Source organism: Bos mutus, chromosome 8 (genome assembly GCF_027580195.1).
Source record: "Bos mutus isolate GX-2022 chromosome 8, NWIPB_WYAK_1.1, whole genome shotgun sequence".
Taxonomy (NCBI): domain Eukaryota; kingdom Metazoa; phylum Chordata; class Mammalia; order Artiodactyla; family Bovidae; genus Bos; species Bos mutus.
The window spans coordinates 941,103-962,976 of NC_091624.1; the positions used below are offsets into that span (position 1 = coordinate 941,103).

The window sequence follows — 21,874 nt, forward strand, 5'->3', positions numbered from 1 at the left end:
CTCATTTATTGCCCCCACCATACACCATCCTCCTAAAACAAACAAACAAAAAAATCACATAATATTTCCAAGCATTGTTCAAAAATAAAGCATTTTTTTTGCAACCAATTCTTGCTATGAAACAATATGCACACAAAATGTATTTCTTAAATTCCGTAAGATCCTCCAACATGAGGCAAAACGATAACATCTAAAAAGTGGCTGCAGGGCCACCAAATGATCATTCAGAGCTGTTTGTGTGTGTGTGTGTGTGTGTGTGTCCATTTCAGTTCAAAATACTAAACATTTAATCACTAAAGCATTAAAAAGAATGTACACTCTATTTATTTTGATCGGCTTACCTCTTCAGAAATATATATACCCCCAAATGTGCATACATTAGCAGCTATAAACATTACATGGCATGTCACACTATGTCAGCTTATATGAAAACGTACAAAAATGTGAATGTATTCCAAAACTATTCTGCAGGTACTATCTTTAAAGCAAGACATAAAATCATTATGAAGTCTTGTAAGCATAACACTGTTTCAAACAGAAATAAATATATAACACTTTCTGGTAAATTACAGCAGCAAAGAACAAGAGGCATCGTTTTTTAAGCAAGATTCCACCACTACAGCAGCTGTTCAGACCTGAATTCCTCTCACAGCCTGCTTTATATTTTCCAGTAGAGCTTTATTTTCTGGGCTCTGATAACGGTCTTGATTTGTATACATGTCCGTCAAAGTAGTCACGTATGCATCAAAATTTTGTTCATTGATTGGATCCTACGAGATATTAAATAGTAGTTCATATGCAACTTTTATTTTCTCAATAGGATATTCACATCAGCATAAAATAGTATCCCAGCCTAACGCCACTGTCCTTATCTTACTTAAAAGGCCTTTCAGAGCAACTTAACCTTAGGGGATTTACCGATCAGCCCCACCAGAGCGGTTCACGGTACGGTTTGGGGGAGGTAACCGCAAGCATCTGAGGTCTGAGAACCACGAGGACAGACAGACAGACAGCTACGCTAGGATGAGCACTGCGCGCGGCCCCCAGGGGCCTCCGCCCGGCGCCGGTCACTTACCATATGCGGCAGCTGGATGTTGGCGAGGCTGTGGATCAGGGACTGGCTGAGGTTGGCGAGCTCGTGCAGGAGCGACTCATTCTGCTGCTCGATCACCTTGTTCTCCTCCTCGATGGTCTTGAGGCTGGACTCCATGGTGGTGATCTGAAACGCACAGACCACGCGACATGTAACACAAGCCGCCCCCAGCGAGAGGCCTCGGGGGCCCACGCGGGGATGCAGCCTCTTTGCTCAAATCCAGAGTTCTCCGTGTGAAGGGCTGGACGCTGAAGGGGTCACTTGGTGTGCTTTGAGTCCTCACGCTCGAGCCCTCGGCACCTGGACCCTAACAGCTGGTCTCTCTGAAAAGGAACCAGTGCATGAGGGTGGGCGAGGTTGCCAGGTCGTCTCAGCTTTCATGCAGGTTTTACAAGGTCTTCTGGCCACTGAGCACAAACGATCGTGTGAGGACCGGCCTTGTGCCACCCGGGCCTTTCTGCTGGCATGACAGGACGATCTGTCTGGATTAGTGCCTTAGGACGTGGGGCTAACACTTCTTCTTCTTAGGCTGAGTCTAATGCTGCGCAGAGAAGTCCTGAAATATTGTTTACTTGTGAGTCACTATCCTCTCCAGAGAAAACATCTACTGCTTTACTGACAACGCCAAAGACTGACTGTGTGCATCACAACAAACTGGAAAATTCTTCAAGAGATAGGAATACCAGACCACCTGACCTGCCTCCTGAGAAATCTGTACACAGGTCAAGAAGCAACAGTTAGAACCGGACATGGAACAACAGACTAGTTCCAAATTGGGAAAGGAATACATCAACGCTGTATATTGATGTATGTTGTCACCCTGCTTATTTAACTTCTATGCAGAGTACATTATGAGAAATGCTGGGCTGGATGAAGTACAAGCTGGAATCAAGATTTCCGGGAGAAATATCGATAACCTCAGATATGCAGATGACACCACCATTTTGGCAGAAAGCAAAGAGGAACTCAAGAGCCTCTTGATGAAAGTGAAAGAGAGAGTGAAAAAGCTGGCTTAAAACTCAACATTCAAAAAACTAAGATCATGGCATCTGATCCCATCACTTTATGGCAAACAGATGGGGAAACAATGGAAACAGTGACAGACTTTATTTTCTTGGGCTCCAAAATCACTGCAGATGGTGACTGCAGCCATGAAATTAAAAGATGCTTGCTCCTAGGAAGAAAAGCTATGACCAACCTAGACAGAATATTAAAAAGCAGAGACATTACTTTGACAACAAAGGTCTGTCTAGTCAAGGCTATGGTTTTTCCAGTGGTCATGTATGGATGTGAGAGTTGGACTGTAAGGAAAGCTGAGCACCGAAGGATTGATGCCTTTGAACTGTGGTGTTGGAGAAGACTCTTGACAGTCCCTTGGACTGCAAGGAGATCCAACCAGTCCATCCTAAAGGAAATCAGTCCTGAATATTCATTGGAAGGACTGATGCTGAAGCTGAAACTCCAATCCTTTGGCCACCTGATGTGAAGAACTGACTCATTAGAAAAGACCCTGATGCTGGGAAAGACTGAAGGCAGAAGGAGAAGGGGAGGACAGAGGATGAGATGGTTGGATGGCATTACCGACTCAATGGACATGAGTTTGAGCAAGCTCTGGGAGTTAGTGATGGACAGGGAGCCCTGGTGTGCTACAGTCCCTGGGGTCCCAAAGAGTTGGACACGACTGAGCGACTGAACTGATCCTGTCCGTAGTCATGAGGCAGGGGTCCCTAGCAGCCTGTATGGTGTCACTGCCTCCCTGCCTCAAAGAAGGGTCTGGCATGGCTTCCTGACCGCCCCCCCTTCCTCTAACCTGCCAGAGAGAATGTAACCATTGCTGTGCACCCTCCTGGCCTCTGCCTGCCACCAGACAACCAGCCCTCACTTACTGCAAAGAAGGCTGGAGAGCTGCTTGCTCTGCGGAGGTTGGAGGGACCCAGCGATGGAACCGAACAGGGAGCTCCTGGAGGTTACAGCATGTGTGCTGGGCTCCATGGGTCCCCAGACTGGCCTCAGAGGAGAGGCATGGGAACAGGACTGTCTGCTGGACACCAAGCTCACAGCCTGGCGCCTCCAAATGGCACCCACCGACTGCCCCAGATTACCCAAATCTCTGCTCATCAGCTCTAAACTCTGATTTCTCATATATGGTGTCCCTGCCCACATCCAAGGATCCCAAGCAGCTGGGGTCTGAGGGAGTCCCTGGCTTCAGCTTTCCCAGGTTCGCCAGGCGAGATCTGGCTCTTTGTGCATTCAGGAGCAACACACACACACACAAACACACAGAAGTCGCTCAGTCGTGTCCGACTCTTTGCGACCCCATGGATTATAGCCCACCAGGCTCCTCGGTCCATGGGATTTTCCAGTCATGAATACTGGAGTGGGTTGCCGTTTCCTTCTCCATCAGGAGCAACAGCACTTGTCAATAGGCACGTCTCTAGGTGAGAGTGTTTCCCATGGAAGGACACTCGTTGTCCTGGGCTTCTGACCCAGCAGGGTTCAGAGGAAAACCCAGCACCCCAGGAACTGCTCTGAGTTGGAGCACAGGTGGAACAGGGGGCGGGCAGAGTGCTGCCAGGGGGTCAGCGTCCCCCGCGGCTGGCCCCTCGGGGTGGAAGGGCTGACCGCGCTCCCACGGGGCTCCCAGCAGGAGGGCGGAGCCGGCACCTTCCTCTCAAGCCCACCCCGAGGCAGCCGTGGGTACTGGGCGTCTGGCATCATCCAGCCCAGGAGAGGCCAAGGCTGGCTCTGGTGGAGGAATGGCCCGGCCATCTGTCCGGGGCACCCGGGGCTTGGGGAGGGGCTGGAGGCAGCCTGTTCTGCGGGTCAGGAGCCCCGTGCCGTCAGCTCAAGGTCCTCAGCCTGGGGAGGGCGGGGGTGGACAGGGAGGGGGTGTGGTGGACAGGCCCCCCTGCTATTGGGAGCATCCTCGTCTACGTGTGTGACAAGCAGCAGGCTTCCTGCAGCGGAGGGACGAGGACCCGAGGACCATGTGTGCCTGTGAACATGACCTCTCGCCCGGGCTCACGATAGAGCTAAGACGTGTAAGAGACATACACAGAGCTAAGCAAGTACTGATTTGATGAAACAAAAAGTATACATAACTCTACACTTGAAAAAAAAAATTTGTTTTTGCCAAGCCACAAAGCTTTAGGGCTCTTGGTTCCCTGGCCAGGGACTGAACCTGTGCCCCTTGCCTTGGAAATGCCGAGTCCTGGCACTGGGCGCCAGGGAAGCACCGTCCTGAGCACTTCTGATGGAGAGACCACTGAGCTCTTCTGAGCTGGGGATCCAGGACCCTGCAGGGACCCTGGTCTCCCGCAGCCTCTGCAGGAGTAAAACGCGGGTCAGACTGACATTCATGCCTTTGAGGCAGCAGAACCAGAGCCTGCTTCTGCACTGAAAGCTCACACGGAACCCGCAGTTAACACAGGTAAGGGTGAGGCTCAGGTGGTCTGGGTTCCAGGCTGGGGGTGGGGTGGCAGGCGCCATGACCTTTGCCTCGTATCCATCACTGGGTGTCCAGTGTGGTCAGGGGGCCCCGCTGAGCTCTGCCTGCACCTCCGGTCATAGCACAGCAGCGAGGCCCTCTCCCTCCCTGGGTGTCACTGGCACCGTGGGGGTGGCAGGGCAGGGGGGCACCAGAAAGCCAGGCAGTGGGGTCTCCAACCTTCCCACCCTGGAGGGGCTGTGCCCCCAGGGGGCAAGGACCAGCAGCAGCCTGTCCCTGATGCCTGAGCCCATAGGCAGGGTCCCAGAAAGGCTGTGAGCGTCCCAGAGGGGCGGCTGGGGATGGGGGATCTGACCACGGGGAGGGGGGTCTAAGCAGGACGGGGCCCAGTGTCACCTGTGACCACACTGGGGGGGACGGCTGGGGAGGGGGATCTGACCACGGGGAGGGGGGTTCAAGCAGGATGGGGACCCCCAGTGTCACCTGTGACCACACTGGGAGGGATGGCTGGGGAGAGGGGATCTGACCACGGGGAGGGGGTTCCAAGCAGGACAGGGGCCCGATGTCACCTGAGACCACACCGGGGGGCATGGCTGGGGAGGGGGGATCTGACCATGGGGAGGGGGGTCCAAGCAGGATGGGGGCCCGGTGTCACCTGAGACCACACCAGGGATGTCCCACCCCAGAGCATCAGGAGGCACAGCCCTGTGGACGGCTGAGTCGGATGCCCTGGACCTGCGGCTCTGCAGCCTCGGCTCAGCCGCTGCAGGCCGCACGTATGGCCGATGCGCGCACGTCCTGGTGGCTGCTGCAGGCACGTGGGGTCAGGACGAGGCGCCTGGGCTCAGGCCTCTGGCAGGGGCTCAGTGGAGACCGGACCTGGCCCACCCAGCAGCCTCGCCAGGAGTCTGCGTGGACATAGGCGGGCCTGGAGCCCAGGGACGGGCTCGGTGTTCCCTGAGGGGACAGGCAGCCCAGGCTTGGCCTCCGGGGGACGAGCTCTCCCCCTGCAGGGACAGGAGACCCTCAGGACCCACCGCTGGGAACCGTGCTTCCCTGAAACTGACTCGAGTGAACACTAGTCCCTCTGGGGCCCCGCGGGGACAGCAAATTTTGCCGCTGAAATCACCTCGATAGAAGACCAAGAAAAGGGTGAAAGAGTAAAGGGAAGACTGGGCGAAGACCAGGGGAGACATGCCCGCTGGGGGCCTGGAGGCTCCGGGGCCACTCGGTTGGGGGCCGCAGAAACTGTTACCTGAGTTCTGAGCTTGATCATGTCAGCCTCCATCTGAGAGTTGGACTCGTTCAGCTCCTTGATCTCCTCGTCCAGCTGCTTGATTTCCTCGTCATTCTCTATACCTGTGGGGACAGGAGGGCCAGGGACGCCACGGGGAGGATGGGTCCAGGGCCGCCGCGGGGAGGACGGGGGGTCAGAGACGCTGGGCCCGGGGCCGCCACGGGGAGGACGGGGGGTCAAAGACGCCGGGCCCGGGCCGCCCGGAAGGGGTCAGAGACGCCGGGCGGGCCGCCTGGGAGGACGGGGGTCAGAGCCCGGGCCGGGGCTGGCGGGAGGACGGGGGGTCAGAGACGCCGGGCCCGGGGCCGCCGCGAGGAGGACGGGAGCACTGTCACTCCTCCGGACGGGGAGCCCGGTTTGCTGGGAAAACAGGCTCTTGAATGAAAACGAAACGGTCGTGGGTTGTGGGTCTTCTCATCCCCACTGCCATCCTCACAATGATGGCACCTACAAACGAGAATCAGCTGGGGGTCACGGACCCTCACAAACGGAAAGGTTTCATCTTCAGCAAAACCTGAAACGGTTCACCAGAGCCTGCGAGTGTGCCCCCTGAACCCGGCGGTCACCCCGTGTCCTGGGCGTGGGTGTCCCCGACTCTGGCCATGACCTGTCTGCTCTGTGTGTGCTCTGCCTCTCTGCCCCCCCCAACCCCTTCTCCCCCTACTCTCAGAAGGAGCCAGGCAGCTGATGTATCTGAAAAGAAGACAGCAGGGTGCCCCCCACCAAGCTGGGGTTCTGCAGATGAGACTTATCACACACACACACACACACACGCACACACACACACGACCAAAGCCCTGACTTGCCAGGTGCTGAGCGGGCGCTCCTGTGGGAGGCGCAGAGACCGGCTCCAGGTGGTGGTCTCAGAAGCTCCCGGAATACTGACCCTGACTGATGGGCACACCCCTCATCTGAAGGCCAGCTTGTGGGGCTTTGTGGGGTGGAGTTCCGGGGGGCCAGGAGGGCACTGTGGGCACCAGCTCCTGAGGGGGCCCGGGTGGGCTGCAGGGAGGAACGTCGGGGTGCCTAGGGGCGCGTTGGAGGCCAGGTCTCCCAGCCGGCTGCTGCTGCGAGGCCTCGCCAGGGTCAGAAAGGCCCTGGCCCTCGCGGTGCTTGCCCTGGCCTCCTGTGGTTGAGTCCCCAGGGGAAGAACAGAAATGCTGCAGGTGCAGGTGCGGGACGGCCACTCCCGTCACTTGCCCGGCAACTGGGGGAGACTGGGGGCCGCTGTCCAGCTTTGCAGAGAGGGGTCCAGTCTGCCCCAGACGGAGGGCCTCTGACAACCCAGAAACCCTGCGCACGCTACACCCGGCGCCAGCACCCAGGAATCGAGAAGAGAGCGAGTCGGGGTTTCGGTCTTCACTGCTGTTTGTAGTGAAATGAAGAAAAAAAACTCAAGAGAGTAACACATCCTCCTGTAGAGAAGCCCATTTCTTCTAGGACATCACCTTTCCTTGTGAATGTGATCGGGCAGGACGTGTCATTGCGCTCAGCTTGATTTCCCTTTAATTATCCTTCCTTCTGAGCTGTTTCTCCCACAGATCTCAGGTGGGAAAGTCAGCCTCATGGGTGAGGTGGTCTCGAGTGCCCCCTCCCTCGGCCACGCGCCTGCCGTCGCCTGGAGGACCCTGTGTGCATGGCCCTGATCAGCCCCTTAGGTCCACAAGGCGCTTCTCTGCAGCCTCTTACGGGGTCCAGAGGCCCAGCAACACAATTTGCCTTTTTACCAAATGCTCCCGAAAAGCAGCCCAAGGATACAATAGACGATACTGCCAGCACTGAAACGAGGTCTACCCTTTCTCAGCGGTGGACCGCTATTTCCCCCTCTGTATCTGTGACCAGGCCTTTATGGAAATCCCTCAAAATTAGGAGCTAGGGTCAACTGAGTTAGTGTATACAAAAGCAACCACTTGGGAGGTCTCCATCAAGGCGATGGCCAATGTTGTTATTCTTCTGCAGTTGAAGGTCAGGTACAGTTCAAGGTAAGAATGCATAAAAACAATCAAGATAAGTGCATAAAAACCCTGATTTGTAAAGCAACTAAATCATGAGTTAATTTACCATGTAATGAGGATCTGCCAGGACATTCCTTTAAGTTCCTTAAACGGCTTCCCTTGTGGCTCAGGCGGTAAAGAACCCTCCCGCAATGCAAGAGACCGTGGTTCAATCCTTGGGCTGGGAAGATCCCCTGGAGAATGCCATGGCTACCACTTGAGTATTCCTGCCTGGAGAATTCCATGGATGGAGGAGCCTGGGGGCTACAGTCCATGGGGTTGAGAAGGGTCAGATGTGAGTAAGCGACTAACAGTTTCACTTCCTCTAAGTCCCTACCCATCAAGGCGCAGTGAGTACATCTCATGTGAAACCTGCAGAAACGTCACAAGCCCTCTGGATTGTTGGGCTGTGAGGGTGAGGTTTTCTCAGTGAGTTTCTGTTCAGACTTCTGGACAAGCTCCCCAGGTCGTATTTCTTGTTCTTTGGGTCTGGACGACTTAAAGCCTTCTCTTCTCCAGGTGTGCTTTGCAGCTTCAGCTGAAGACCAGCCATGTGAAGAGTGGTTATCACACTTTTCTAAGAAGCACAGAGAATCCGCCTCTATTCCCCGACCCCTGAGGGCCAGCTGCCTTTGCAGATTTCGCGATCTTCGTTGGGATTGTAAGGTCTCTGATGCCAGGGTCTGTACACGAAGCCATTGGAGCTTGTCCAGGGAACTGCCCTCTGTGACCCTCAGAGCCGCTTGATCAAGAGACCGGGCTTTGGATAATTCGTGATAGGAAGGGTGAAAAATGCCCTACGCGTCTGCCTGTATCCAACCCAAGATTCGTGTTTCCCTTGAGTCGTGAGCGTGTGAGTGTGACTGTCAGTGGAACAATCCACTTCGGGGCTGGCAGTCTGAAGATCACGGCACTGTTATGAGACCTAGGGAAGAGCGGAAAGACCAGCACGCCTCAGATTTCCACTGAACTTGCCTTGATTAGCTTGTCAGGATGCTCTACCAATGGTACTTCGCATACAGCGAAGCCTGTGAGACACCCCAGCATGTCAGCACTTTTGTCTTAGGGCTCAGTTCAGTCGCTCAGTCATGTCGGACTCTTTGCAACCCCATGGACTGCAGCATGTCAGGCTTCCCTGTCCTTCATCAACTCCCAGAGTTTACTCAAATTCATGTCCATTGAGTCAGTGATGCCATCCAACCATCTCATCCTCTGTCCTCCCCTTCTCCTCCTGCCTTCAATCTTTCCCAGCACCAGGGTCTTTTCCAGTGAGTCAGTTCTTCACATCAGGTAGCCAAAGGATTGGAGCTTCAGCTTCAGCATCAGTCCTTCCAGTGAATATTTAGGACTGATTTCCTTTAAGATGGACTGGTTGGATCTCCTTGCAGTCCAAGGGGCTTTCAAGAGTCTTCTCCAACACCACAGTTCAAAGGCATCAATCCTTTGGTGCTCAGCTTTCTTTATAGTCCAACTCTCACATCCATACATGACCACTGGAAAAACCATAGCTTTGACTAGATGGACCTTTGTCTGCAAAATGTCTCTGCTGTCTAGGTTGGTCGTAGCTTTTCTTCCAAGAAGCAACTGTCTTTTAATTTCATGGCTGCAGTCACCATCTGCAGTGATTTTGGAGCCCAAGGAAAGAGTCTTGGGGCTAGATTCTGACAAAAGGGAACTATAAGAATTTTGATAAAGTTAGGAGATGAGAATGTGGTCTCTCTGGAATATAGGTGAAATCTTAGGAGCCCGTTTCACTGTTTTGAACTTTCATCAAAGAGCGTCCATCAATTATCATGTTTTGTTTGACTTTCATGGAAAACCAACATCTACGCAGGGTACAGAGATCACATGACCAGTAGATGTCCTGAAGTCTGGAGTGTTTCTGAGCTGCCCTGATGAGAGGTTTAGCAGTCTGGAATTTAAGGCCAGCTTTCCAAACACGACAGACAGACCTGGATCTGAATCCATATCCGCTACTTACGTCCAGTGACGACTACTCTCCTTAATCTCTCAAAACCCCAAACGCCTGCATCACAAAAGGTCCCTGTCAGACACAGTGGCTCTAAGAAATCAACTGTAGGTCAGATGCCTGAACTTCAGCGAGACTCGCCAAACAAGGGCCAAAGAAAAGCGTCCGACACCGCTGTGCGAGCAGCCCGCCAGCGCCAGGCCCCTGCAGGCACGTCTCTGCTCTGACTGGAAAGTAGCACAGACTGGTTTTGTCCTGCTGACCCGGTCAAGGGAGCTAAAAAAATAGCTAAAATAGCTAAAAGAAAAAATACCGCATCTGCTCTAGTGCTGCTGCTGCGAAGTCGCTTCAGTCGTGTCCGACTCTGTGCGACCCCATAGACGGCAGCCCACCAGGCTCCCCCGTCCCTGGGATTGTCCAGGCAAGAACACTGGAGTGGGTTGCCATTTCCTTCTCCAATGCATGAAAGTGAAAAGTGAAAGTGAAGTCGCTCAGTCGTGTCCGACTCTTCGAGACCCCATGGACTGCAGCCCACCAGGCTCCTCCGTCCATGGGATTTTCCAGGCAAAAGTACTGGAATGGGGTGCCATCGCCTTCTCCGTGCTCTTGTGCAGTGGGCTTCAATACTTTGAATTAAAAAATTAGCAAAAGACACAGCTCTTCCTCACAAGTCCTAAAATTGTCACCTAAAGCTTTTTATTGTGACGTTAAATAGTTGTCAAAAATGTATGTATTTCTAGAAAATTGTATGTTGCAGAGTATCTTCAATATATTTCCATCAAAGCCTTGGGTCAAGTGTTTAATTTATGAAAACAATCTACCGTGTAAATTAAGTGGCAAATCAGGCTTCATTATCAAAACAATTTGCAGATCAGATCAACCTTCCAATGGAGGTCATCATCACTTTAAATCCAATAAAAACATTAGTCTGGGCCCCCATGACAACCATCGTACCCCTAATTTTTGGTCTAGGAGGTCAGTAGGCGTGTGGATGGATGGATGGTGGATGGATGAGAGGGTAGGCGGACGTGCGGATGCACTGCGGCGCACAGGCTGCCTCCCCGTCTCCTGCTGAACTCAGCCCTGCTCCCCCGCTGCCCTACCCTCTGCCTCTCGGGATGTGCCCTCAGGAGCCCAGCATTCAGGAGTGCTTCCTGTTCCGCTGAGTCCTTTCTTAGCTAGCTGACAGTGGGGACTGTGGTAGGGGGAAGGGCTGGCCCGTGACTGGTGGGTTCTCAGTCTGTCAGATTCTGGAGCGTCAGGGGGAATTTGAGGGTCTGGTAATTAAGTTCCTAAAGGCCTCCACAGGGGTGTGCCACCAGGTCACCGCCGAGAGCCCATGTCACCCCTCAGAGCCCAGGTCACCCCTCAGAGCCCAGGTCACCCCGCAGAGCCCAGGTCACCCTGCAGAGCCCAGGTTAACTCTGAGAGCCCCAGGTCACCCCTGAGAGCCCCAGATCACCCCTCAGAGCCCAGATCACCCCTTAGAGCCCCAGGTCACCCCTTAGAGCCCCAGGTCCCCTGAGAGCCCAGGTCACCCTCAGAGCCCAGATCACCCTGAGAGCCCCAGGTCACCCCTTAGCCCAGGTTACCCCTCAGAGCCAGGTCACCCCTGAGAGGCCCAGGTCACCCCTCAGGGCCCCAGGTCACCCCTGAAACCTAGGTCACCCCAGAGCCCAGGTCACCCAGATGCTCAGGTCACCCCTCAGGCCCAGGTCACCCTCAGAGCCCAGGTAACCCGTGGCCCAGGTCACCCATCAGGGCCCCAGGTCGCCCCTGAGAGCCAAGGTCACCCCTGAGAGCCCCAGGTCACCCCCAGGTCAGGTCCCCTCAGAGCCCCAGGTCACCCCAGGTCACCCTCAGGCCCAGGTCACCCCTCAGAGCCCAGGTCCCCTCAGAGCCCAGGTCCCCCCTCAGGCCCAGGTCCCCCACCCTCAGAGCCCAGGGCCCCCCTCAGAAGCCCAGGTCGCCACTCAGAGCCCAGGTCACCCTCAGAGCCCAGGTCACCCCTCAGAGCCCCAGGTCACCCCTCAGAGCCCAGGTCACCCCTCAGAGCCCCAGGTCACCCCTCAGAGCCCAGGTCACCCTCAGAGCCCAGGTCACCCTCATGCCCAGGTCAGCCCTCAGAGCCCCGGTCACCCCTCAGAGCCCCAGGTCACCCCTCAGAGCCCCAGGTCACCCCTCAGAGCCCAGGTCACCCTCAGAGCCCCAGGTGACCCCTCAGAGCCCCAGGTTGCCCCTCAGAGCCCATGTCACCCCTCAGAGCCCAGGTCACCCCTCAGAGCCCAGGTCACCCCGCAGAGCCCAGGTCACCCTGCAGAGCCCAGGTTAACTCTGAGAGCCCCAGGTCACCCCTGAGAGCCCCAGATCACCCCTCAGAGCCCAGATCACCCCTTAGAGCCCCAGGTCACCCCTTAGAGCCCCAGGTCACCCCTGAGAAGCCCAGGTCACCCCCCAGAGCCCAGATCACCCCTGAGAGGCCCAGGTCACCCCTCGGAGCCCAGGTTACCCTCAGAGCTCTAGGTCACCCCTGAGAGGCCCAGGTCACCCCTCAGGGCCCCCAGGTCACCCCTGAAAGGCCTAGGTCACCCCTTAGAGCCCAGGTTACCCTCAGATGCTCAGGTCACCCCTCAGAGCCCAGGTTACCCTCAGAGCCCCAGGTAACCCGTGAAAGCCCAGGTCACCCATCAGGGCCCCAGGTCGCCCCTGAGAGCCAAGGTCACCCATGAGAGCCCCAGGTCACACCTCAGAGCCCAGGTCACCCCTCAGAGCCCAGGTCACCCCTCAGAGCCCCAGGTCACCCCTCAGAGCCCAGGTCACCCCTCAGAGCCCAGGTCGCCACTCAGAGCCCAGGTCCCCCTCAGAGCCCAGGGCCCCCCTCAGAGCCCAGGGCCCCCCTCAGAGCCCAGGTCGCCACTCAGAGCCCAGGTCACCCTCAGAGCCCAGGTCACCCTCAGAGCCCCAGGTCACCCCTCAGAGCCCAGGTCACCCTCAGAGCCCCAGGTCACCCTCAGAGCCCCAGGTCACCCTCAGCCCAGGTCACCCTCAGAGCCCAGGTCACCCCTCAGAGGTCACCCCTCAGAGGTCACCCCTCAGAGCCCAGGTCACCCTCAGAGCCCCAGGTGACCCCTCAGAGCCCCAGGTCACCCTCAGAGCCCCAGGTCACCCCTCAGAGCCCAGGTCACCCCTCAGAGCCCAGGTCACCCCTCAGAGCCCAGGTCGCCCCTCAGAGCCCAGGTTACCCCTCAGAGCCTAGGTCACCCATGAGAGTCCCAGGTCACCCATGAGAGCCCAGGTCATCCCTCAGAGCCCAGGTTACCCCTGAGAACCCCAGGGCACGAGACCCCAGCGTTGAAGCCCCCTCCCGGAGGGGAGAGAGGGCCAGGTCCCCTCAGCCCTACTGGGTAGAGCGGGGCCCTGGCCGGCGGTGAGCCGGCTCTGGTTCCCTCACAGGTCGCCTGTCTTTGCTTCTGCCTTCACCTCTCTGAGTTTCCTTTTCCTTCTAGGTAATGGAGAACGTCAGGGCCCGGGCTCAGGCTGTTGATGATATAAATGAATCGGTGCACAAAATCCCCGGACAGAGCTGCAGGCAGGGGAGGGGGCCCTTCCCTCAGCTCAGCTCCCCGACAGCAGACAAGACGGGGGGGAGCTCTTTCATGCCCTTCTCTCCTGATAGTGTGTGTTAGTTGCTCAGTCGTGTCCGACTCTGCGACCCCATGGACTGTAGCTCGCCAGGCTCCTCTGTCCATGGGGATTCTCCAGGCAGGAATGCTGGAGTAGGTTGCCATGCCCTCCTCCACCTTCTCTCCTGAACACTTGACCAAAATCAAAAACCAAAACCACACACACACAATGGAAAAACCAAAGCCCCAAGGCCCCTGCCGCACGGCTCCGGGGAGGGAGGCTCACAGGCCTGCAGTGAATGTGTGCGTGGGGGTCCCAGAGGAGACCCTGATAATTGTGCGGGGCCCCAGCTACTCGGAGACGATAGGGGGGTCACTCGGAGGACACTCAGAACAATGAGGGTCTTTGGGGGACGAGGCCAGAGCAGGCTCTCCTCTAAACTTCAGAAAGAAAAAGAGAGAACACTGGATTTTAGAACCAGAAAGAGGCTTCGGGACCTTCAGACATGCTCCTTCCCTTTCAGGTGAACGCCTGGGGGAGAATGCCCAGACTCAGGACCAAAGCTGCCGGCCCGAGTCAGCCCAGGGCTTTGGGCGGGCCTGGCCACGGAGCTCCACCACCGTAAGAGGACAGGGTGTCATGGAGAGTGAGTGACCTTGGACAAGGCGTACCCTCCGGATGCTCAAGAGAAGAGAGTGAGAGGCTGTCTCTTCCTCACACACATGCCTTCAACTGCGGAGGGCAGGCGTGGCTGACGTGGGCAGTGACCACTGACCCCTAGCCCCCCAAAGAGAGGAGCGAATCTCCCGAGTCCTGCCCTTGGGTCAGACACACAGGGATGAGGCCATTTATCCGCGGAGTGACGTGTTCAGCTCTGGGTTCAGTAAGAAATGCCTCTAGTCCTGGCAGAAAAGTCCCAACAGGTGTGGAGCGAGGGGACTGTCAGGCCGGGCTCGGCACGGACTGGGCTTGGGGAGACCCGGGTTTGACCTGACTCTGGAGCTTCATCTCCAGGTGACCTGGGCTCCCAGGGTCCTTGTCTGTGGACAAGTGTGTGACAGAACCTACAGCAGGAAGACAGGTTCCGAAACCTGGAGTCATGGAGCTGAGCTCAGATGCAGAGATGAGCCGATGGCAACCCCCGAGGGTGACCCTGCTGACCTGGGCTGGGCCTGGAGTTGGGCGTCCAGCCAGATGAAGCCTGGGCTCCTCGCCCACGTGGCACCCACCCTTTCTGGTTCCCAGCTGCGCTTGGCCGACATGGAAGGAGGATTCTGAGGGTCAGACGTCCCACAGGAGAGACGCCAGCCGGGGCCTCCCCACGCTCCGGCCACCCTCCCGGTGGAAGGCTCCTCCTCGTTTGCAGACCTGCTCACCCCACTTCTTGCTGTGTCTACACTGCTCCATCTATCCAGATTCAGAAGCTGGTGTGGGCTCACGTCAGTTTGCAGAAGAATTTTTACTTTAGCTCCAGGGTTGTTTGTAGGTGAGATGTCATGCTAAACATTTCAAAAAGAGCTCAGTGGATATGGCTTTCCTTGGGGCAATGTGCCCCTCGATGGCTGAGTGAGAGGGGGTGTTGGTGACCTTAGAGTCTCTAGACCAGCTCCTCAGGCTGGTGGGCTAGTCTGAAGGCTTCTGTCCAACTGGTCCTGCATCTTGAGCCCGCAGCTGACTTGAACAGACGTGGGGCTCGTGGGACCAGGACTTGAAGTGAGGCGTCGTGGCCCTGGCTGCCTTCCTGGTGGGTGATGGGGCCCATGTTGAGGACCGTTGTCTCTGCGCCCCTTGAGCCATCCTCAGGACCAAAAATGAATGTCCAGTGAGCGACGGCAGCTTCCAGATGGTGGCTAGGGCTCCCAGCCCCATCAGGCCAGCACGCAGCAGGGCCGGATCCTGGTCTGCCTGGACCCCAGCCCAGGAAGTGGGGGAGGAGGGTCCGGGCTCCTGTGATGCGCCCAGGCCTCTAGACCGGGGTGACCGCGCCTTTGGGGACACAGAGTCAGGGAGGCACCTTGCCCAGAGCCTGGATCCATAACTTTCATAGAAAACCTTCTCTGCCCGAGCCCCGCTCCCCAGAGTCCCCCCGAGGGGTCTGGAAGGGGAGGCTCTCTCGGGTCACTTTGCTGACTCCCGATCACAGTTGCACTGAGCTCTGTTCACCAATGAGCACAGAACCTCGGCGCCCAGGGACACACACAGACACTGCCCCGGTGACTGAGGACTGCCCCTCCCGGGGACACACACAGACACTGCCCCGGTGACCGAGGACTGCCCCTCCCGGGGACACACGAGGTCACCCTCCTCGAGCCTTGGCAACTGGGCTGTGGTCCGCGCGTCCGTCCGTGTGTTTGTTACAGACATGTCCTTGTTTAGTGTTTGTTACAGACATGTCTTTGTTTAACGCACGTGCTGGTCCAGTAACACTGGACCCTCGCCCGCAGCCCTAAGACGGAGCTGGTCTCTCACGCTTTCTGCCCAGGGCCCGTCGCGGCCTCACACCCAGGACCCCAGATGGCACCACAGCCCTGCCTGGTGCCTCTTAAACCGTGAAGTCTCCAACAGGACAACACACAAGCTGGAAAAACACAGCAGCAGGGGCCGTGCGGGAAGAGGGCCCTGGTTAGGGACCCCCTGTAGGAGGAGGCCGAGACGGGGCCCCCCAAGAAACTGACCGGGGGCTCCCCCCGCCCCGCCCGCGCCCGCACCCCAGGGGCCTGGAAGCACCCGGAGGGCTGACTGGGGGTCAGAACACAGCCTTGAGTGTTCTGCAGGCGAGTCCACTGCTGTGGAATCTGGGGGCCGCGAGGACAGACTGGGACTGGACTGGTGCCCTGGCACGCGCCCGGGGCTTCCCGCCTGCACTTCTGTGCCCCTGCAGGAGAGCATCTGGAGGAGGGCTGTGTGGACGGACAGACAGGCGCAAGGATAGGCCCCAGAGGACAGTGGGGTGGGGGCGGGCTGCATGTGGCCAGGGGACCCCTGACTCGGCTCCCTGGGAGGCCACCCCCCGTGGACTGGCTCCGGACAGGCGGGAGTGACCGGAGACCCCCTTGCACGAGGGGCTGGGGCGGGAGGATGGGGGAGGCGGGGTGGGGGGGCGCCGTTACCATTGCTGGCCCGCTGCCGGATGGTCAGCATCTGCTCTCCCGACAGTTTCGCCTTCTTCATGGCGGACGTGGCCCGCGGGCATCCCGACAAGCTGGGGGCGAGACAGGAGACGGCGTGAGTCACGCGCTGGGGATCCCAGCGGCAGGGAGAGTGGCCCGGGGCCCTGCCTGGCAGAGGGGTCACCAGCCAGGACGCGGGCAGGCGTGGTGGGGACCACGAAGCTCGGACTGGCCTGGAGCCCAGGGCCGCGGCATGGCTGGGCCGAGGTCTGGCCACCGGGCTCCGGGGAGCCCTTCAGGCCGCGTCCGCCTTTGAGGGTTTCCGGGACGCTTACGGAGGAACCCCCTTCTTTAAAAACTTCCTTACAGAAAGTCTCAAACCCGCACAAGCGTTGGTTGCAAAACGTACTGAAGTGCAAGGTGGAGTGAGGCGCCCCCAGACTCATGCTGACTCAGCAGGTGCCCTCCCCACAGGTACTGGGAGAAACCCAGGGCCCGCCTCCCAGCCACGAGGTGTAAACACCTGTGCGCTCCCTGACCATCGGGGTCTGACGCCTGGCTGTGTCCTCACACACGTGCCCAGGTCCCCTGTGTACTCTGCACCCTGGGCTGGGCCCCGGGCCCGAACTGTGTCTCTGCAGGACGCCTCTCCCTGTTTCTCACTTTCTGGGTCCATGCTGAGGGCCGCCCCACCCAGAGGCAGAGCACAGAGTCGCTAGGCAACACGTCTGCCTCGGCTCCGTGAGCTTCCGGAACGTCTCCTCTGACGCCTTCTCTAACACTTTCCCAATGTGCTTTCGGCAGGTGTTTGGTGGGGGGACGCGTCTTCGTACAATAAGCAAGTCCCAGTTGTGGGTTCGAGGGGATGCTTGTCTCTGATGACTGTGCAGGGTTCTCCCCACGGAGGCTGGGTGACTGCCCCGCCCGCTGCTTCTCCAGGAACCTCGCTGGGCCCCAGACTCGCTCAGGAAGCTTCTAGATCCACAGGGGAAGGGGCAGCAGGACAAACAGGTTGCTTCCTGTTTGCACCCCTGGGACCGTCAGCCCCAGGCCCATTGATCGGAGGCCAGCATGTCCCCGGGGCTCCAGGACGCTCGTGAATTGAAAGCTGTGCGCTGAGGGTGACCGTCCACGACGACCCTCCCACCCGAACACTGAGCGCAGAGGGAGCGATGGACAGAGCGAGGGTGGACAGAACGGAGGCGGCCCAGCCACACGGAAGCCAGGGAGGGCTGCGGTGTCCCCAGGCATCTGTCAGCAGGTGGATGGTGCCCAGCCGCAGGATGACCTGCAAACAGTCTCACACAGGGATTCCTGGACCTACGCAGAGCGTCACAATCCGATTTCAGTCTGCAGTGGTTTCTCCTAGTTTCCAGTTAACTGAGCCACTGCCCGGAAGTGACAAACTAACGGCGCCCTGCAGCTGGAGCTGGGAACTAAATTAGGAGACAGAGGCCCAGAGATGGACGTGTTTTGTGCACGCAAGCCCGCTCTGTGCTGCCCCATTCCGATCCTGTGACTGCATCCCAGCGCGGCTCAAATTTGGAAGTGCCCTGGGTAGGCAGCCTCAGCTTGGGTGTTGGGTGGCTGGGTCCCCAGCGAGGGCGCAGTGCCATCTAGCGGCCACTCGCGCCAACCTCACCGGATGCCAGGGTCCCAGCTGGTCCAGGGATCTCAAGTCCACGCGGCGGGTCCTGCTGGGGAGACTCTGGGGGTCTCAGTCCGATGGGGATGGAGTCCTACTGCGGACTGACTCTGGGGGTCTCAGTGCGATGCGGGTGGAGTCCTGGCGGGGGGAGACCCAGCAGCCCTTAAGGAAACGTCGCTGATGAAAGCCAGACTTCTCCTGGAGGGGCCCAGAAAGGTCCAGGATCCAGATTCCCAGCAGCAAGGAGTTAATTGGTCTCTGCCCCAGGGCCCGCACTTGGGCCCCAGACTGGCTGCGGCTCCAGCAGGAACTCCAGGGAGGGCTCTAGGCAAACACTGCCAGGGCTTCAGAAGGGATGGGGGGCATGGGGGTGGGGAGCCCGGCGTTTTATCAGGACTCGCCCCCACTGTGCTGCAGTCTGCAGGGTCGCAAAGAACCCGGACATGACTGAGCAACAGAACAACAACCCCCAGCCCAGCCCACCCCCGCCCACCAGAGGCATTCCCTTCAGGAGGACATCGCCATGAAATTCCCAGGGTGGGGCGGTGGTTAGAGAGACGCAGGGCGCTGGGGTTGTATTGCTCCAAGGTTTGCTCACGGCCCAGAGTGGCTGGGAATTGGGAACCACGGGCCCTGGCCTGGCGAAGGCCCCGACGCGGTCTCTGTCCCAGGAAACGCAGGTTTGCAGTTCTGGCACCTTGCCTGTGATTTCACCACTGCTGCTAAAGTCCTCACAAGGACCCCACACCTCCCTGTACAGCACACGGACTCCCACGCTAACGCCGCCTTCACGAGGTGACTCTGGGGCCGTGCTACCTGTGTGCTTGAGGGCGGGGAGTGCAGCACAGCAGGCAGACACGAGGGGCCGGCGCTGACAAGGGCGCGCGCCACACCCGCTGAGCAGCCGGCTTTGCATTGGCTTCCTGGGACCTCAAGGCGGGTGTCGGGGCACAGGCTGTCCTCTGACCCCCAGAGAATCCCTGCCTCCCCTTACTTGTCTGATCTGCTCCCGTTTCAGTGTGAAGGGCTGTCCTGCGGTCCTTTCCCAGTCCATGATGCAGATCTGGAGTTTTTTCCCCCAAATATTCTTGAGTTTCTCCCAAACCATTTGGTGCCAAATGTGTGCCCTGAGCCTTGGAGAGAGGGCAGTGTTGGAGCAGCAGGCTCTGCACCCAGACACCAGGGCCTCGGGGCAGTTGGGGTGTCCCGGTCACGGGCGTTAATTAGCAGGGGGCTGTGGGCAAGAGGGGAGAGTGGCAGGCTCCGCAATCACAGTGTTTCCCTGGCTCGGTGCCCCTCCCCACGTGCATTTTGATGGCATCACGGGGGAATCAGCTGTTTGTGAGGGTCTAGGGGCCTGGGCAGCAGGTATAACAGGATTGCTGGGGTCTTCTCTCCAAGGACAGGGAATTGAGGGGCTTGCACACCCTCCTGGAGAGGACTGCTGTTATCATGCCGTTCTGACCCACTGTTTGCCCGGAGTTGCTGTGGGGCCTGAGGGCAGGTGTGGAGTCAGACCACCCACAGGGATGGCCTTTGGGGGATCGGGCATGCTTTCCCTGGCAGTGTGGGGACCGTACTGCTCACGAAGGGGCTCTGGCGCTCTTCTCTTGGGCAAGTGCCCCGCTGGTGTGGGCGAGTGATGTTTATGAAAGTGTGGCTGCTGCCCCTGCGGGGAGGCCTGGATGCTTGTCTCCCGGAAGCTCATCCGTATAAATCATCGCTGTGGATGGTCGTGTCCCCAGAGGACGCTGATGCCCTGAGTCCAGAACTGACAGGACCCAGTGGGAAACTGGCCTGTGAGGCACCCTTGAGTCAAGGTGACGTGGTGCTGGAGGGCTGGGGGGCTTGTCCTGTGACCTCATGAGGGAAAAGAGGGGTGTTTGGACCCGGACACAGAGGAAGGACATGAGACAAAGGGCAGAGACAAGGCGGCGCCCCAAACTGCCCTCCCCACCCGCAGCCCACCCATGTTGCGACCTCTGACCTCTGACACCAAGAGGACAAACTCTGTTCAACACCGAAACACAGTAGGTCGTGGTGTGTGTCAGGCAGCGTAGGAAACTGACACCATCATATCTGTTCATCAGTTCTGGGCTCCTCATCCACACTTCCCATTTTCCTATACTATTTCTGTTTTCAGATATGAGCATAACTATTCTGTGAGTGTGGTTTTTTCTTGCCATGAGTTCAGGGGCACATCTCGGGGAGCAGGTGAGAGTGCAGGGGGCCCCCGACACTGAGGATGTAGGGCAGAGGTGCTGCAGGAGTGGGGACACGGGGCCTGGGCTCCTGGCAGGAGGTGACAAGTGTGGCTGGGCGTGTCCTCACCCAGCTGGGCCCCTGGCTGCCCACGAGGGCTGCTCAGGGTGCCTTCCCAGAGTGAGGACCCAGCAGGCAGGTGCTGAGGGCAGCAGAGGGTGAGCCTGAAGGACCCAGGGCCACGGAGCTCAGCAAGGGAACTGGGGTTCGGATGGGGCCTGCAGGGCACCCTGGGTGCTGCTCGGCCCTGCGCCGTCCCAGGTGGGAGCCCCCACCCGTGTGCTGCGCACATGTGGGCCTGCATTGACTCAACCAAGCACTGGGGAGCCTCGGCTCTTGCATCGTGGTAACCGAGCATCAGCCATGGGCCGAGTAGCCTCACACATCCAGTGACCCCGGACCTGCAAACGGAGCAGCAGTGGATGGATGGACATGCACACGCTTCAGGAGGAGAAAGTCTGAAAACATCAAGCATGGTGGCATCTCCCCAGGAGCCTGCCCCCAGCCCATGTGGTCTCAGGCCCAGGAGGCCGGCGCTGTGACCCAGCAGCTAACATTCACCGGCCCTGGGGGATTCGCGGTTTGGAACAGATGTTGGATCTGAGTTTTTCCCTTCTTAGTACTTTCTCGCAAGTACTGAAATGTGGAGGTTGGAGTAAAAGAGTTCATACATCTGAGGAGCTTGCAGGGGCAGCAGTCAGTGCAAGGTGGGTGGACAGGGGATGGGCCGAGGTGGCCAGTGTGAGGCCTGCCCCAGAGAACAGGGCCTGTTGGCTTCCTTCTCTCCTCCCAAGGAGGAAGACTCTGATTACAGCGTGAAACGGGGGCCTGGCTGGTTCCCCCAGAGGAGTACCGCAATCACGGTGAGTCAGCACAGGGTCTGCTCCAGGGAGATGATCTTCACGCCTGCAGCATCTTCTCCTCCAGAGGCCTGGGACCCTCCGCCCTCCTCACCTCCTGCAGATCTCAGAGAATCCAGAACGGAGGAGTCTCCTCTCGTAAGTGAGCTGCCATGATTCCAACATCATTCCCTCAAATAGAAAACTACCAGCTGGGCTGGAGGCCCTGCCACACCTTCTGTTCCCTCCACCCCGCTGCCAGGAGACAGTGGGAGCCGAGGTTCGGAGAAGGTGGGAAGGGGTGCATGATGGCCCTGGGGAGAGGCAAGTGTCCAGGGGCTGGACAAGAGCCCCGTAGGAGCGGGTGCAGGGCTGGCCTGTGGCCAGACCAGCATGCCAGGGCTGCAATGCTGTGAAGTCCAGATTTACCTCCAGCCAGTCTCGAGCCAGGAACCCTGGGGCTGCTTCAGTGTCCCCTGTCCACACGTGGGGTTTGGGCAAGTGTGGCCATGGTCTCAACCTGAGAGGGAGCCCACCTCCATGCTCCTGGGCAGACAGCGACCCATCCGCCGAGGCCAAGGGTGGTGGGC

General features: G+C 58.2%; 1 protein-coding gene across 4 annotated transcripts in view; it reads right to left on the minus strand.

Annotated features, from left to right (window-relative positions):
- Positions 1 to 5: 5 nt before the first annotated feature.
- Positions 6 to 21,874, minus strand: part of MYT1L (myelin transcription factor 1 like) — a 131,548-nt gene continuing 109,679 nt past the window's right edge. For 2 of the 4 annotated variants that reach the window (XM_070376067.1, XM_070376066.1), the window contains exons 18-21: positions 16,536 to 16,627; positions 5,797 to 5,900; positions 1,076 to 1,219; positions 630 to 770 (exon numbers count right to left, since the gene is read on the minus strand). In XM_070376067.1, the coding sequence (XP_070232168.1) occupies positions 630 to 770; positions 1,076 to 1,219; positions 5,797 to 5,900; positions 16,536 to 16,627 (481 nt within the window). Of the gene's footprint in view, positions 33 to 629; positions 771 to 1,075; positions 1,220 to 5,790; positions 5,901 to 16,535; positions 16,628 to 21,874 lie in introns of those variants that run through there. The other 2 variants (XM_070376069.1, XM_070376068.1) reach the window with 2 other exon arrangements.